This window comes from Lathamus discolor, chromosome 3 (genome assembly GCF_037157495.1).
Source record: "Lathamus discolor isolate bLatDis1 chromosome 3, bLatDis1.hap1, whole genome shotgun sequence".
NCBI classification, from domain to species: domain Eukaryota; kingdom Metazoa; phylum Chordata; class Aves; order Psittaciformes; family Psittacidae; genus Lathamus; species Lathamus discolor.
Window position 1 is genome coordinate 140061450 of NC_088886.1, and position 17044 is coordinate 140078493.

Sequence of the window (17044 nt, forward strand, 5' to 3'; positions counted from 1 at the left end):
ACATTGGTGATTTAGCAACAGAAGACTGCATGCTCCTGGCTTCAGACCGTACTTGGTTTGGTCCCTAACCAAAATTTCTACTATGTTACAAGAAACCCTCATAAGATATTTATGATGCACTTCCAATCAACAGCAGCACAATGGCATGCTCACTTACGTCATGATGAGAGTTTCCTCTCCAGGTTCCCCTAAAACTCCATCTACAAACAGTGGAAGGGATGTGAAACTGTACTTGCTCCAAGATCTCCCTTCATCAAAACTTAACCTAGTGGAGAAAGCAGAATTAGTGTTGTCTGTTCATATTCTCCTATTTTACTTGAGGAGACTCTCTAGTCTACTACAGCTGCTACGGAGAAGTGGAAAGCAGATTCTATTCTTGGATACTGCATTTTTAGTCCTTTAAAAAACTATGGTTTTGGGAAGCATCGTAAATCAAAGCATTGATGCTTTTAGGGCAAAATGTAGCCTAGGGCTGGTATTTTTTACTTTTTTTTTTTTTTTAATAAACCAAATGATTTTGAACATCTTATTTTTGGGTCCCCAACATAAGACATTTTAAGGAGGTTAGATTACTGGAGCACAAGTCTTTGCCTCTTTTGGCCAGCAGTCTTCCTGGTGGTAGGTCTACGTGAAAGCCCAGAAATACTCATGACTTCTTAAGATTTGGGTCTGTGTGTTTCAGATATTGATATGACATCAACTGTAGCAGAAGTAATTAATGCCTAAAAGCACAAAACTGTATTTACTTACAGCAGTAATTCAAGAATGCTAACCAGTGGGGACACTTTAGTGTTTTTGGTTATATAGCCCTGAATCTATTCAACGAAATTCTGGCTCTTAAGTGCTGCCTACCACGTGGAAGACAACTTTATCAATAATTTTGGAAATAATGAGTTCTTTGGTAACTTAAAAAAAGACAAAGACATAATTCAGATACATATAATATAACCAAACTCAAGAAGCCAAGTTGTGGTAAACCAGGGAAGTTGTAGAATTACATTGATAATATCTCAGATCTGGCTGAGCTGAAATTGGAATTGCTGGGATTTCTTAGCTTTGTCTGTGTTTCCTAGTATCTTAATCGATATCTTCTAGATTGTAGCTACAGAAACTCTGAATACGCTCTAACTGCCTGCTTTCTGGCACCTGAAAAGAGGTACAGCAGACATTCAGCACACATGGAGTCATTACCAGAGATGTCTGATAGGCAGAGATGTGTGTTTCATGGCAACCAGCACTCCACCTTGATCCAGGTACAGAACACTGTGCTCTTCCTCAAAGATCTGGGGAAAAAAAAAACCATATATTTGAACCTATTTTCCTTAGTGTCAAGAAAATGTCATGGTTCTTTAAGTACAATCATGATGGAGGACAGGTAAGTGATAAGAAAATTACAAAGCAGAAGAAGACATTCTGTAGAGACAGTTCCTGTTTGTTTTTTTGGTTTGGTTTTTTTTTTTTTGGTTCTTTTTTTTTCCCCCTCTCTGCTTCACAGAAAGTGAGAAAAATGAATTTTTGAAAGGATCAACAATTTCCTTTCTTTCAGTGACAGATTTTTGTTTGAAGAACCTCATGTGTTTACACATATCTGGCCTTATCTCACATAAGTGATGTAGATGGAAAAATGAGGGCTGGACAAACACTAAAATAATGAGATTTTTGGCATATCAAACATTTTAAAAGGTCTGGTTCTCCTGTGTCTTTTCTGAACTGACTTTCTGCAAACATCTGCTCTAGTTTATATAGCAGCATTTGTCTGAGAAAGTCACTCTTTCTTTCCATGACTTGATATCCCATCCAGAAAATATGAATCATAGAACTTCCTGTTCTAAGGATAAACACCTTAAAGAGTAGCAATGCTTTGTTAACAGGTGTTGTTCCACTAAATATTAGTAATTTAATTTAACTTCATCATCCAGTCTTTTTCCACAATTAACGGAGAGAGATGTAGCTTCAGAACAAGAGGAACTGAATTCTGTCTTTTCCTCCATTAGCTTAAAAGCAAGGCAACATAATCTGTTTGTATGGACACTGGACTTTGGACAACTCAATTTAGGTGGCCCACCTAAACTGAGCTGTCCAAACAGAGTGGTGGAAGGTAGACCAGGACAACTGCTGATCTTAGGAAAGTGTAATAATGGACAAAGAGAAAAATGGTTTGATAGGTACAAGGGATGTACAACTGTAAAAGGAAACATTCTCTCCCCTTAGTATTCATATTTTAACCAATTCTTTTAGCTAGAGGGTTAAACTGAAGTCAAATTCTGAGAAGAATTATAAAAATACTTTTCGGTTATATGAAGTCTAACAATGTATCCAGTCTTTTTCTTTGAGTACCTCTCTACCTCTCAGAAGGGAAGTTTACCCTTTTGCAAAGATTTACAAAAAGCTACTCTGAACCAAAAAAAATAAGTATTAGGAAAAAAAAAATTAGTTTGAACCTACTTTGATGACAATTTCCTATGCTTATGATTTAAAACTGTGATTCTCTGTCATTTACCTGTCTCCAAGTGTTCCCAGCATCAGAAGAAACAAACATGCTGATGTCCTTGTCTGATAGTTCAGTGCCTATATTACCTGTAAGATGAACATTGATTAGTAATGCTACACTCTAAGAAACACTAAAATTAGCAGTTCAGGGGAGTAAATATATTTATTTACCTTTTGCAGTTACAGCACTTCTACCTTGGGGAAGTGAAAGAGGGGGGAATGAAGAGAAGGGAAGGGAAAGAATTTCATCTTGAAGAAAAAATATATATGTAAAAGATCCCTTTGGTAGCCTGCCTTCCTTCCCAGTACCTGTGGTGTGACACCCCAAGAGCCACTCAAAACCCTCCAAACCCATCACAAACACAAGATTTTGTCAGTGTTTGCACATTATACCAGGCAATCTTTAAACATTTCATACCTGATGCTACAATAATACTGGGGGCAGTGTCTCGGCTGGCAATGTTTCCTGAAGTATAAGGATTCTCTGAGACCTTCAGGTGAAGATGAAGGGAGCAATAGGGCTATGGAGAAAGCGGAAATAAAAGTAAAAAGCAGACACAACATGAAATGCATGCCCATATTTCTACAGGCTTAGAAATATAGTGTCTTTCAGTATTACTTCCTAATTACTGCATTCACCTTTAGAAAGATAAAGCCACTGTCCTGGTTCTGTTGCAAGAGCTTTGCTGTAATTTTCTGATGCACCCCATTCCCACTGGGAAACCAATTCACCAGGCTGAAGCTCTACCACAAGGACAAGATCTTTGAGGTCAAACCAACAAGGGAGGCAACCTGGTTTGTGAGGGCAGGTAATGGTAACGACTACCTAGCTCTCCAGGTCCCTAGCTCTCTTGAGAAGCAAGCAAGGCTGCAGATACGATCAAGTGACTCTCAGAGCACCAGTGCTCAAGCTATCTATGCAACAAAAAGCAATATAACCCTATCGCTGTGGTGTTGTGTGAGCATTAATTAGCCATAAGAAACAATTTAATGTGGCCAGTGTCATACCATTTCCTGACTCTTGAGTATTTTTGACACATGACTTCTGTACTGCACTAAGAATAAATACCAGGACTAGAAAGTGTTAGTTTTAAAGTTGTTTGAAACAATGCTTCATCGCCCCACTGGGATATGACCTTTGAGATTTTAAAACAAATACATCCATGGAAACCTCACATATCTGTTATTGATTTTGTATGTCAGCTACTAGATAACAAGAATGGTATAGAATAAATGAGCTGAGCAAGAAGGCAAGACAGACAAGCAGATTTCCAAAATTTCCATTACAATTCCCTCCAGATTTGTAATGTGATGATTTCTGAAAATTTCTGATAATTTCTGCCTTCTCTTGGGTTTAATTTCAGCATTTTTTTCTTATAAACCTCACGAAAAGCTTTTCATGAAACATGCTAAGGGAAGGGAGGTGGAAAAATACCGACAAAAAGCCTGAAACAAACTGATCCAGATGAGGACATCAGACAGGAACAACAAACAGAGCAAAGCCCATGCTTCACCTTGCACATCTCTCCCAGATGAGCAGGAGAGGCTATGCAGAATGACCCACAGGCTCTATGGGGGCAGGTCTTTTTAATACCAGCTGCCTAAAGGTTAGGTCTGCAGCCCCTGAAGTTTTATAGGTTTCCTCTGTAGGAGACCAAGCCCCACAGATCACTGGAGGAAGACCACTTATCCATCCCATGTCAAAGTAGGTGCCTATGAATCTGAAATGAAAATCCCCCAGTGGAGAATGGCAGGACTTTTTTTTTTGGCAAAGGCAAATGAGGCTGGTAAAGAGGGATAGAAGTTCTCACTTCAGGAGAGACAGGAAAAGGGGACACGGTTTGTGCAGAAGGGAATACAACCTGCCAAATGGAATGTACTGAGCAGCCTAACTCTAACTGACAGCCTTATGAGGGCAGCCGCTAGAGCAGCCGGGGGGCGCAGGGAGGGAGTGGGATCCAAATTGAGCTGACATGCATGCAAAAAATGGAAAAGCATTGCAAGAGCATGAATTCTTCCCTTTTGCATTTTAATACATTGTGAAAAGACTAAATACAGAACATATTTTTAAAGCTAACATATTCCAAGTCCAGTTCAGCATTTTGAAGACAGTAGCTAATGGCAGCAACTCAGCCAATTCCCCACCCTGAGAGACTAGACCTTGCTCGACTCAAATCTTTGTGCTACCAGAAGTTTTCTTTCAAGTTTGTCTCATTTCACAGACATAGTACACAGAAATGGAATACATATCTCAAGCATTAAGAGCCAGGTCACCTGTCTAAATGGAGATAATATTTTCAGTGGTGTGACTTCTTATTGGTTGGAATGCAGTTTACAGTCTCTAGTGACAAGCAGGTACAGTGTAAAAATAAACCGCTCTAGCCAACCACCTAAAATTACTGCCCATGGCCATCTTGTATCATTACTGTGAAAGTATTCTTATTTCCATTCCTGATGTACACCTCCTTCATCTGTATCCTTAAATGGTTCATTAATAAATAGTTTTCCAGACTGGTTTGTGTCCCTCCTTTAGCTCCCACAGCTTAACTAATGTACCGATATCTCAGCTTCGTTTTTTAGTATTTCCATGAACTGTTTCTATCCCCTTTGTTGTTACCAACAGGCTACTGAAATCATTATCATCAGAATCACCAATTTTGGGTTTCCCTGTCATTGTTCAGCACCCAGCTGTGCTAGCTGATGCACAGACACCTAGGGAAAGACAACCACAGCCATGGAGCATTTAAAACCTAGGTAGAAGGTAAAGCATGAATGACATAGCTCATTGCTCTGCTCATTGGCATAGTTCTTACAATCATGTTGGCATCATTACTTGCTTTCTAGCATTTTCAGACCAGCACTTTTATGATCCCCTCTCTGGAAGCTCATCAGTCCTTACTAAAATTCCCCATAAACACCCACTTCTTTGCTGCTCTGCAAAGCACACCTGAACTGTCTCCAGTGGTGAGACACGTACAAAAAGGCTATTAGTGACTGTACCTGATCAGGAGTGGAGCAAAGCATTAGAACACAAGAATGATGCTAGACACCATTCCCAAACCTAAGGGTAGTCACAGTATTTTCTCACCTGCAATAGCAGGGAGTAATGATGAGAGATAAACACTTCCAGGACATATATTCAAAACACTTCACGCAGACGCTTCAGTTATTATACAGCAGATGGCATGAATGCCCCCCTCCTTACGAGAAATGGGTTTTTGTCCTGAAACCCTTGTAATCCAAATAGACAAGAATAACAAAATGTGGGAAGGAATAAACAGATGCCTGGAGAAGAGAGGCACACAGAAAATAAGTGACTTGCCTAAGGTTCACATAGGAGATTTGAAACAGGCCTAAAAACAGAGTCAAGATTCTCCTGAGATTAAGTCCTGTGTTTTAACTACAAGACCACCCCTGAAAGCTAATTGATTCTATGTCCTAGAGAGATGCCCATAACTTTTAAGATAGAGATATTCCTCAGATAACCACATCACAATACAAGTATCAAGCAAAACAGCATCTTTGGCATATAATACCTTGGCAGATATTTTATGATTAAGTTTATTCAGCTTAGAAAATAAGTGGTATAAACAAGAAAAATAAAACCTTGTGATTATGTAGAATTTCATTTTTTCCCTCTAATCTCATTATTCATAGCCATCTCACAAAAAATGCAAAGAAATTCTTTGAGTTGCTTTGAAAAAAGCACCTCAGGCATACTGTCAGTAGAGGGACGGTTCCGTCTGGCTTGCCTTGTGTTTCAACCAGATTCTCTCTTAACCTCTTTAGCTGCCAACTTAGCTGCTATGTACTTATTTCTGCATTAACTCTCCCTTACTTCAGGTTTAAAGACCAGATGCACAGAGGACACAGCGTTACACTAGCAGGCTGGGGACCATCCTGTCACTTTGGCAGATCCCATTCTGCCAACAAGCTGGAACATATGTCACTGCTGGATCCCAAGCCATTGCTAGAGACAATTATGCTGAAAGCCAGCAGTGTGTGAGAGCATTAGTTTCTGCCATGGAGTAAGGTTGGGAGCTAAGCTAGATGTACAATGGATTATTAAGAGTTTACTTAGCTGTGCCATAAGGAACAGCAATAAGTAGTAGATCAAGGAGCTGATGTAAAGAGGTAAAACTTTTGGTGATGCAGGGGTAGACAGAGTGTGACTAAAGAGGTGAGCGAACTTTCTGAACTGTTTAAATACTACATCTGTGTCACACTGACAAGAAACAGAACTGCTCCAGAACAGGTGACAATTCCTCAGCAGAACACTCTTATGGATGCCTGACTTATTGCCAGGACTTATTTCCTGACATACATTTCCAGTGCTTTTGTTTAAAAAATTGCCCTACCACTCCCAACTTCTGTGTTCTCTATCATTTCTTGAATTCTCACATTCTATATTCTGCCTTTATATTGCCCCACTATTGGGTGTGAAACCCAAATCAGATTTTTAGTTAGCTTGGCTCTCCTTTGCAGGGTTATGTATTTTCTGTACCAGTATCCTCCCTTTCTCTTGCCAGCAGACAGCCTGTTCCTGTAAAAGACATAACAAGTCAATTTAGTTCAGATTTATGTATTTGCTTTCTTGCAAGGCTGTAAGGTGACCACTGGAGACCCTGTATGCTCAGCTGATGATCCCTGCTCTATTAACATTCCACTAGTTTGTGACAACCTACGCAGCAAGGAGTGCTCAGACAGGCTCAGATCATGAAAGAGGCCTCTTGCCTGTTTTACCTGATGTTAAGAGAACAGGAAAAATAAACAGGGCTATACATTCCTCTGGCTTTATCACAGGGAAAGGCTAAGTTCCTTTACGCTCTCCTTCTGTAAGGGCGAAAGCTGAGCTACACGTTTTAAGACCACTGATGATTTTTGCCTTACCACCTTGAAATCATGGACCCATTTCTACAGATTTCCAAAGATCTGTGATGCCCACCTCAGCCCAAGTCACTGAACATTTAAGAAGCAGTCACTTTCCAGTGCAAACAGGATGGTGAGTCTACATTGGGCTTGCACAAGTGGAAGCAATCCTCAGAGAAAGTACATGGCTGCAGAGAGTGCAATATAAAAACAAACCAGTGTTTAAATAGGGGTTTGCACACTACAAGGATGTAAAAACAATACACAGAGAACCAAGAGCTTCTCTGGGTCAGTTCTCACTGTGTCCCTGCAAGTGCCCACACTTCTGCAACTGGTCATGAATCCTTGCCTGGGTTGTTCAAGTTTACCATCCTCAAGGGAATGCCAGCTTGTCCAGGCATATGTAATTTTAAATAAAACAAATTGTATTCTAAGGTGCCCAAGAGTATAGTAGCAGATACAGTACGGATAGGAAGGCTTAAGGGAGCTACAATCCCCTCTCTCCATAACAGCCATCCAGTCCTGGTTTATACGCACACAACCACTTCCACTACAGCATGGATAACTACAGTGAGAACATACCTTGTTCATAAAATATGCAGTACCTGCAAATGAATGGTCCATAAGGACCCCACAGAACAGTACCTTTGGCTCATTTCTAACTACAATGGTAAGTCATAGCTCTATTGACCAGTGCACAACAATACAAAGAAAGATTATTTCTCAGAAATCAAACTTCAAATATATGGAAAAAGAACAAAGTTTGCTTTATTTTACCTGCTTGCACGGTTTCTATTTCTTCTGCCCTGCCAGCTCCCTAAAATATTACACTATCATAATATATAATATAAATCTTGGGTTTCTGACAAAATTGGTCATAATTTGATAAAGTCAAGGCGTGGATTTTAAATATGTTCACTTGAGTCAAAATAGATCACAGCCTATTTGAAACACAACAGCTTCTACACATAGGCCCTTCCAAAACAATTAAATTGTTTTACGTGTGCAAAGTTTTCTGAATGGCATCTTTATGGTTTTCAACTCTCAGATTTAATTTTAAGAAGTTCTTACTTACAGTTTTTAAAAGACTTGGCAGAAGAAAACAAACCCAAACAGATTTAGTCATGTTCTGAAATAACTCTTCTGTCTGACCTGCAGTCCTCCCTGTTTATTTTTTCATACTGGACAGAAAATGAAAGGCTTGCATCTTGGCTCAATCAAAAATCAATTATTTGAACAGCTTCAAATATCTAGTTATTTATTCGTTGTTCTTACAATAATGCATGGGGTTGTTAAGAGATTAATGTAGCATTCATCTACTTGCCACAATGCACAAAACGTAATGCTGATTCAGATTCTAACAAGCTTACAGCCTCAACATAAGAAACATCTTTTTTGGGTTTGTTTTTTTCTTTTCTGATGGAGAACAACATGCAGGTACATGCATGGAGAACAACATGCAGGTACATGCATGGAGAACAACATGCATGAGGAAGGGCAGTCTCAATATTGCCCCTGATTCTGGCTGGAATCATGTTAGAATTTGTGTAACATAAAAGCTATCGAGAATCCCAAAGTCTTGGGTTCTCACTATTATTGCACTAATGCATACGGCTGAAAAACGTCGAGATCAATCTAAGCTTTCTAATTTGACAGACATCTCCAATTCTATTCACACTGCTTATATTTCATTTTCAATCTTGGAAACTGTTTACACACAATGATGATTAAAGACTCGTTTATATGTGGGTCTATATTAGCAAGTACAGATACAGATACAATACACACCCAACGCTCACTTCTGAGCTCAGAGAAAATGATAAATATTGCCAACAGAGTGGCCTGAAAGAAATCAGAGCTCTTCTTTCATTTGAGCCTGTCTCAAGCTATTAGGTCCCTGAAAGTTGCTGAGCTACAATAGCTCACTCCTCCCATCTAGTGTCCAGAGAATCAATTGCGCAGAAACAGCATCCAGCTTTACCTGCTGTTTAAGGGCAGACCATCGTTTGTGCAGAAGGAAGCTGACCTGCGATGCTTCCAGAAATTGAATAGAATTCAGCTAAATTACAATGCCAGCTCTTGCAATACCACCTGGCAGCCCAAACCTGATGCACTGCACTTTTAATAGCCAGTATTTGCACCATGAGGTACATTGCTGCCCTCCCCTTCTTGTGTTACTTTGTTTGTTCTGGGATGTTGCCACCACTGAAGTTCCCACCTTGGTACTTACCAGGAGACAGTGAACAGGGTTTCCTCTCAGATCAGTGCTTGGAGCCTGCAACAAACTCCAGTCTCTCCCTTTATTATAGGTGATGAATGTTTTCACTTGGTTGTCAATCTTCTTGTTAGCCAAGAACATTCCCTTTATCCCTGCTACCTAGGAAAAATTGACATGGCTGAAAAATACATTAAGCCTTTGCAGGTTCTGTGCACATCTCTTTTGCCCTGTCAAACCCAACAGGGACCTGATGGCTGTGTCAATGTGGTGGATATCAGGGCAAGAATTGCCAAGGAACACCAAAGGAAGGCAAACTGAGGTGCTAGGGACAAGATAAGACTATCACAGGTGGAAAGTTGACAAATGGAAAAGAAAGCTTATATTTCAGAATCAGCATGGGAACATGGTAAGGTGTTGATAGCATTATCTGTAAAGTGACAATCTCTCAACTGTGTAGGCATCCTTTCCCCTGAAAGATACAATATGCACAGGGCAACTATTTGTCTCTTGCACTGCCACAGGAGGAAACAGAAGCAATTTTGGCCTTGCGAAAAGATGCGACACATACATAAACTTGTGGTTCAGTGCCTCTGTTCTCATACAGCCTGCTTAAGACGTTTCATCTAAGGATCGCAGTGTATTTCTTAACTGTCAGTGTTTCAATGGGATAACTAGGGGCACAGAGGTACTTTTATTACTGCTTCATATTTTGAGGAAATCAAAGCACTGGTGACCCAAGCAAGGCCACCCAGAATGATAGTGATAGAGCTAGCAATGAGATTTATTTTTCCTGATGGTTTACCCAACAGCTTTAATCCACAGACCTGCAGGAGGATTTTGTAAAGATGTGATGCTAACAGACTAACATTGGAACCAAGCCCAGAAGTGTCACAGTGGGGAGAAAAAAAAGTCAACCTCATACCACAACTCACACTGCAGAATGTTCCCATCTTCTCAGCACACTGAAAATCAATAGCCCAATAGCTACTGCAGCTTGTGAATGAATTTGTTGGGCTGTCATTCTGCAATCTGAGTGCTGCAACAAAAAGGGAAGCAAAACTGGGAGAAGGAGGGGGGAAGTGAGAATTTTTTTTTGTTTCCAGCAAGTCTGTTCAGTCATCCACCTAGAACTAGTGCACAGAATTATTCATCAAGACTTTTTATTTATACACATTCTTACTTAAATGGCATTACATGGCAAATGGTTACACAGCAAATTTGGAGCTTGTTCCAGCTCAGTTAATATAATTATGTGTCTGGATTTGGATGCTACAGCTCCCGGTGAACAGGACCTTATTGCACTTCACGTCACAAGCTGTGGGACTACCAGTGTACAAGTGCATTGGTACAGCGCACTGGTGTACTAAGTCATTCTGAATAGCACTTTCCTGCTTGAACAATGGCACTGAATTTCATTTGAAGTTATTTAAAGTCTTAGACATGACTTGTTATAATAGGTACTAGTCTTTAAATTAAGCAGTTAACTAATTTATTGTCATTATTAGCATAAAAAGATAGTATTTTCAATGTCTTAGTTAGATTCGTCCCACCCAACTGAGTATTCAGGATTTGCTGTAGTCAAAAGGCACCCTAAAATGATAAGGACACTCTGTCTTCAACTGATACGGCATGATAAGACAGGGCTGGAAAAATAATATAGTTCTGCCTTTACTACCAGAGTCCAGAGCCTATAGCTCCATTTGTATTTTGTTTTGCTGTTGTCCTGAAATAGTTGTATTATATAGTCCCTGTGAAATACTGGCCATAAATGATTACAGAGCATTTTATATATCAGGTGATAAATGTATTGTGAAATCCTGTGAATCTTTCTTTTTATGATTCTAGTCATGGGCTGGGACTCAGATTCCTTTCTCAAGAAAGCAAAGTGTAAGTTACACTGCCTATCTTGGACAGCTTTATCATAAAAAAGAGACCACACACACTATACGTGTTTGTGTGCCCTCAGGTGGAGGAGATATTCCTATTGTATATATACAGGCATGATGCACACAATGAGCTGTTTATCCTTGCTGTTTGCACAATCACAAGAAAGGAAGACTCATGCAAGTAAGTACCTGACCATCAGTGGTCAGAAAGAAAAATACTCCATCAGCTCCCACAGAGGCATTGTAGACAGTCCTCACAGCCTCAAATCCATTGTGTATGGATACAAATGCTGTTGACAGTTTTAGAAAGATTCATACAAGACACTCAAAGACACAACTCAAAACACATTCTTCACTCTCCATCATCAACTTCATATGTCAAACATATAATTCTTATACAAGAGGTATACTGCTAAAAAAATAAGTCCTAGAGTGATAGGCTTATATATCATAGCTATAGACACATCTTCGCACAGTCTGTTATCACTTGAGGCATGGATTCCCATAGGCAGGATTGTCTTGCTGCATAGCAGTCCAAATAGAGCCAAGAAGAGCCATAGCACATCAGTGGAGAGGTGCAGGAACTAGAAAGGGCACAGACACAATGGCCAGTGATTCTTGCTCTTCCCTTCCTCTAGGAGGTCATTTTTAGGACAGCCCTTTTGTGACTACAGAAACACTTAATGCTGAGTCTAGTGCGCTACTCATGAAATATTACTGCAAGGTGGTGGAGAGAAGAGCTATTCTCATACCCTGCTCTGTCCAACATGCAGAGGGAGAATAGTGTCCCTCTAGGAGTGGTCTCCTCATCCTCTACAAGGTCCAGCAGCAGAAGAGCTCACACACTGACATAGCAACTTCTGAGTGAAAGGCTCCTGAAAACTTACAAGAGAAGGGAGAAAATGATGAAGTACAATGAAAGAGTCTCTATTTTCTCTTCATGCCCAGTGCAATTCCCTGAGCAGCACTGATCAGTTTTTTTTCACAGAATCACAGAGTGGTTGAGGTTGGGAGGGACCACCAGAGGTCATCTGGTCCAACCTCCCTGCTCAAGCAGGGTCACATAGAGCACATAATTCAGAATTGTGCCCAGATGGCTCTTAACTATCTCCACAATCTCTCTGGACAACCTATTCCAGTGCTCAGTCACCCTCACAGTAAAGAAGTCTTTCCTCATGTTCAGGTAGAATTTCCAGTGCTTTTAGTTTCTTCCCATTGCCTCTCATCCTGTTGCCTGGTACCACTAAGAAGAATCTGGCCCCATCTTCTTGTGTCATATTTCTGCATACTCTGACAACATCCCTATATTCATCCCAACTAGTCTGTCTGTGCTTCCACCTCCTGTATATCTCCCGCTTGTGCTTGAGTTTTGACAGGAGTTCCTAGTTTATTCATGCAGGTCTCCTGGTCCCTTTGCTCAATTTCTTGCCCATGGAGATGCACCATTCTTGAGCTTGGACAAGTGAGCCTTGAATATTAACCAGCTCTCTTGGACTCCTCTTCCCTCTAGGGCTTGTTCCCATGAGCTTCTTCCAAGAAATTACCTAAAGAGGCTAAAGTTAACTCTCCTAAAGTCCAGGGTTGCAATCTTACTTATAGCCCTGCTTCTTCCTAACATGATACTGAACTCCATGATCTCATGGTTATTGTAGCCCAGGCTGTACTCAACTTTCACATCACCAACCAGTGTTTCCTTGCTTGTTAGTATATGTTCCAGCAGCACACTTCTCCTTGTTGGGTTCTCCATCACCTGTCTCAGAAAGTAACCATCAACGTCTTCCAGGAACCTCCTGGACTGTTTGTTCCTCTAGCAGATGTCAGGGTGGTTGAAGTCCCCCATGAGAACCAGGGCCTGTAATTGTGGGCCTACTTCCAGCTGTCTGTAAAAGGCTCTCTTCTCCAGGCTGAACAGCCCCAATTTTATCAGCCTGTTTTTCTCTGGCATCTCCTCAATCTTCCTGTTCTAAATATAACCCTGTCACCATAGAAGGACTAATTTTGTAATTTCTCAATTTTGTTTTAATTTATCTATTTTTTTTTCCTTTCATCTTCATCTCCATTTACTCCTAGAGCATTCATCATTTGCAGCAATACTACTTGGAGAATCACTCTGGCTGGTTTTCTGTTCCCTTCCAGCTAGAACATCAAATTTAAAGGAAGGTTTGTGCCAGGTTCAGTGTCAGCCAATATCTTTCTACCTATATAATCAGCAGATATAATGCTACAAGTCCGATTCCATCAATTTCAATCCAGGTTACTGTGTGGTGTCAGCTTAATAAAACAAAACAAAGGTGGTAATTCCCCCCCCAGGACACAGGACACCTTTACATAATGCAGTAAAACTGTTTCTCAAGCTGACAGTAATAAGAGGCAACAGTTTTTTCATGGGCTGCCAGTGCTGCAGAGAGATTAATAATAAAAATCTCCTGAAATGCCAGTGCCCATCCTCCTACAGTTCATCTGCATTTATGTGTAACGCTTGGGCTCTCTGAACAATTCAAGGTGTTTCCAAGTAAAGGGCATCTGAAGGCAAAACTATAGAGCAGAGCTAATATTCAGATGGTGATGGGGAAATGTTTTCTTTTCAGAGGAACTCAGATCTGGTTCATGTCCCTTTTCATGGTCAGAAAAGTCTGTGGAGGAGATCTCAAAAGAGAAGCTGACCCTCAAAACAGCAGCTGAGGATTGAGTTTCTACTTAGTTGAGTGCCATCTCCAGAAATAAAACAGGCAGCAGAGCAAGAGAAGTACAAGGACGCATTAAAAATCTTAGGATCAGCTGTCATAAAAACAATGTATATTGTCCTTCTTACAGGTGAGCTCAGGATATATGTACTTGCTCAGCAAAAGGCTCAGGGATAAAATGGACATCAAAATGTGGTAGGAGAAATTCCACGCTCATGGGATAGCCCAAGAGGGTGTATCTAAACATCACTTCAGTTCCCAGAATAGCCCAAGCTGAGGAAGGTGACAGAGTCAACTGAAAACTGCTGTCCCTCCTTACTTCTAAACCAAGAGATTAGGCTGTCAGAAGTGCCACAAAAATTGGAGAATGATGCTGTTCAGAGTGTTGGGAGCTTTCAGAGCCATAGGCTGGACCAATGTGAGTCAGCAGGATTTTGGCTAAGAAAACTAAAGAGCTCTTCTTAGGCACTGAATGAACTATTCCACTACATCTTCTGATACAATACATATTCCATTGCATGACAAAGCCATGAGCTCTTCCCCACCTGAGAATCTACAGGAGAGTACAGTAGCTAATCTGTTCATAATATTAGGCTGGGCCTAAATTGAACACCTGTGTAAAATCTGGCCTTGAAACTCAGCTGACAGCACTTTGGCCCTAAAGTAAAAGGAGGGTAAAACTGTGTACTTAGTCACTTTTTGGCTCTGCTGTTCAGATGCATGTTACAAGAGTGATGTGCATGAAGGAAATGGTACTGGCATCACATGAGCTCCTGAAATAGGAATGAGACGTTTGGAGTCATGACATACCTCATAGAGGTCAATCATCACATTCCCCTCCAGCCCTTGACTACTCTTGACATTTTCCAAGGCCAGGGTGAAGTATACCCCTCGGGTGTCTGAGATATACAGATTGTATGTGTCGTTCTGGTTCCACTCTTGTACAGCTGCAAAGACCTGATTCTCATCTGTGCTGATAACATGCATGTCCTGGGGAAAGAAAAAGAGAAGGTTACTAGAAGGAGCTCTGTCCTGTCATTTCCAAGGGCACCAAAGTAATTGTGGAGGAGCAAGGGATATATTTAGGCTAGTTTAATCAGAAACTGTAGACAACACTCCTGTAAGCAGACAATTCCATCCAGGAATATTTTTCACCAGCTCTCTTCTGCCAGTTTTCAAAGCGGTAATTAATGATGAGGTGTTAACTGAACATTTACATTGGCAATACAAGTGTTACAAAGCCTCACTCCCCCCACCAACACTTTCATTTTAACGAATACTTTGTTAGGGGGTGGTGATGATGTTTATTTGTTAGTCATTTTGGTGTTTTTTCTGGCAGGTGAGTGATTCCACTTGTGGCTGTGGAATCACAGATGTTAAAATATATTTTGTTTTGTTTGGGGTTTGGTTTGGTTTGGTTTTGTTGGGATTTTTTAATTAGAAAAAAACAGCATCTGAAACATTTGCTTCTTTAGCATTCAGAAACCAAGTATGCTTGGGAACTGATAGAAGGAAGATCTAATGGATCAACGTCTGCAGCCAGTGCTGCTGTTATTTCTTATTTCTAATGACGGTATCGACTAGAAGCCACAGCGCTAAATACACCACACACCGCAAACACCACGAACCCCCAAGAAAAGTAACAGAAAGACAACCCGAATCATTGCTAGATGTATAGAGCAGATTTTTAGTTAGATCACTAGCATGAGTAAGGTTTTGTTTTACTCTGTTTGATCTGTGTGTTCCAGCAGGCAGTAAGCGATGAAAAGATTGTATAATTAAGGAAAAAAACAGAAACTATTAAACCAAATTCCCTCTTTCAATGTTTGAAGAAATTACTATCCAGTGGAAAAGGCCATTAAGAGAGAGATTTTTATAACGAAATTCCTAGGTTCTCTCTGCCTAGCATAGGCATTCGGAGTTCTTTGGTGCCACAAAACTCTGTGGAGGTAGGAAAACAAATGCAGGGTTTTTTTTGCACTAGGTGATTCCCAGAAGATTCAGCAATTCTGTCTGGTTTGGGCAGATATCCCAGAGTCATTCTGCTTCAATGAATCTCAGCCAGAGCTTTCTATATGCAAAACTGGGAACTTTATCAGAAAATATGCTCTTTGGAATCTGATGCTGCTTCTTCCTTCTGTTAGTAATAGCCTTGGCAATTGACTTTCTGGTGGTTTTGAAGGAGAAATTAACACTTTCAGATGGACCCTTGCAAAAAAAAAAAAAAAAAAGATAAAAAATAATATAATGACAAAATCTGATCTATCAATTTGAAAGTGAAGTTAAGATTCAGAACAGTTGTTTGCTCATCCAGATCCACATCTGAGTATGCAGTGGATGAATATTCACTTGATTTACTTGTTTCTTTGTGCTGAAGAAAAATACATCCCAGAAGATGGTCTGGTTTTATGGAGGAACAGATTGGCTTAAATCCTGAGGCATCATGAAAGGCAATATAAGTCCCACTGCCTTCTACTAATTGTGATTCTAAATAGATATCCTCTTAGTTCCAGCTGTGCTAGTAGAAGTTAGTGCCACAGCTGTTTGTCAGCAGCTCCTTGTTTCAGATGTCACCCTGTACCGTGTAGATCTCCCTGATGGTAGATCTACATGAGTAGGTGTTCTCAGAGTGTTTCTGGCAACATTGGATAGCGCGGCTCTAATCTCAAGTTTAAACTTCTGAATATGTCGATAAACACATGGGCAGCCCTCTCTATTTAAACATAGATAGAAATTGTATGTGAAACTTTGTCTGGTGAATGTACAGTTTCATTAACTTACCATTTTAATAAATAGTTTTGTAATAACTAGGGAACAGAGTTAAAAGATATTTTGATCAACACCAGGGAAAACTAAAAGCAATTACATGCATGCTTAAGAAGCAAATAATTTATTCA

At 40.2% G+C, this 17044-nt stretch overlaps 1 protein-coding gene across 1 annotated transcript in view; it reads right to left on the minus strand.

Annotated features, from left to right (window-relative positions):
- LOC136011298 (VPS10 domain-containing receptor SorCS1-like) overlaps positions 1-17044 on the minus strand; it is a 295003-nt gene that overhangs the window by 52459 nt on the left and 225500 nt on the right. The window contains exons 9-14 of the mRNA XM_065672946.1: positions 14958-15137; positions 9590-9736; positions 2909-3011; positions 2501-2577; positions 1192-1283; positions 158-265 (exon numbers count right to left, since the gene is read on the minus strand). Coding sequence (XP_065529018.1) covers positions 158-265; positions 1192-1283; positions 2501-2577; positions 2909-3011; positions 9590-9736; positions 14958-15137 — 707 coding nt within the window. The remainder of the gene's footprint in view (positions 1-157; positions 266-1191; positions 1284-2500; positions 2578-2908; positions 3012-9589; positions 9737-14957; positions 15138-17044) is intronic.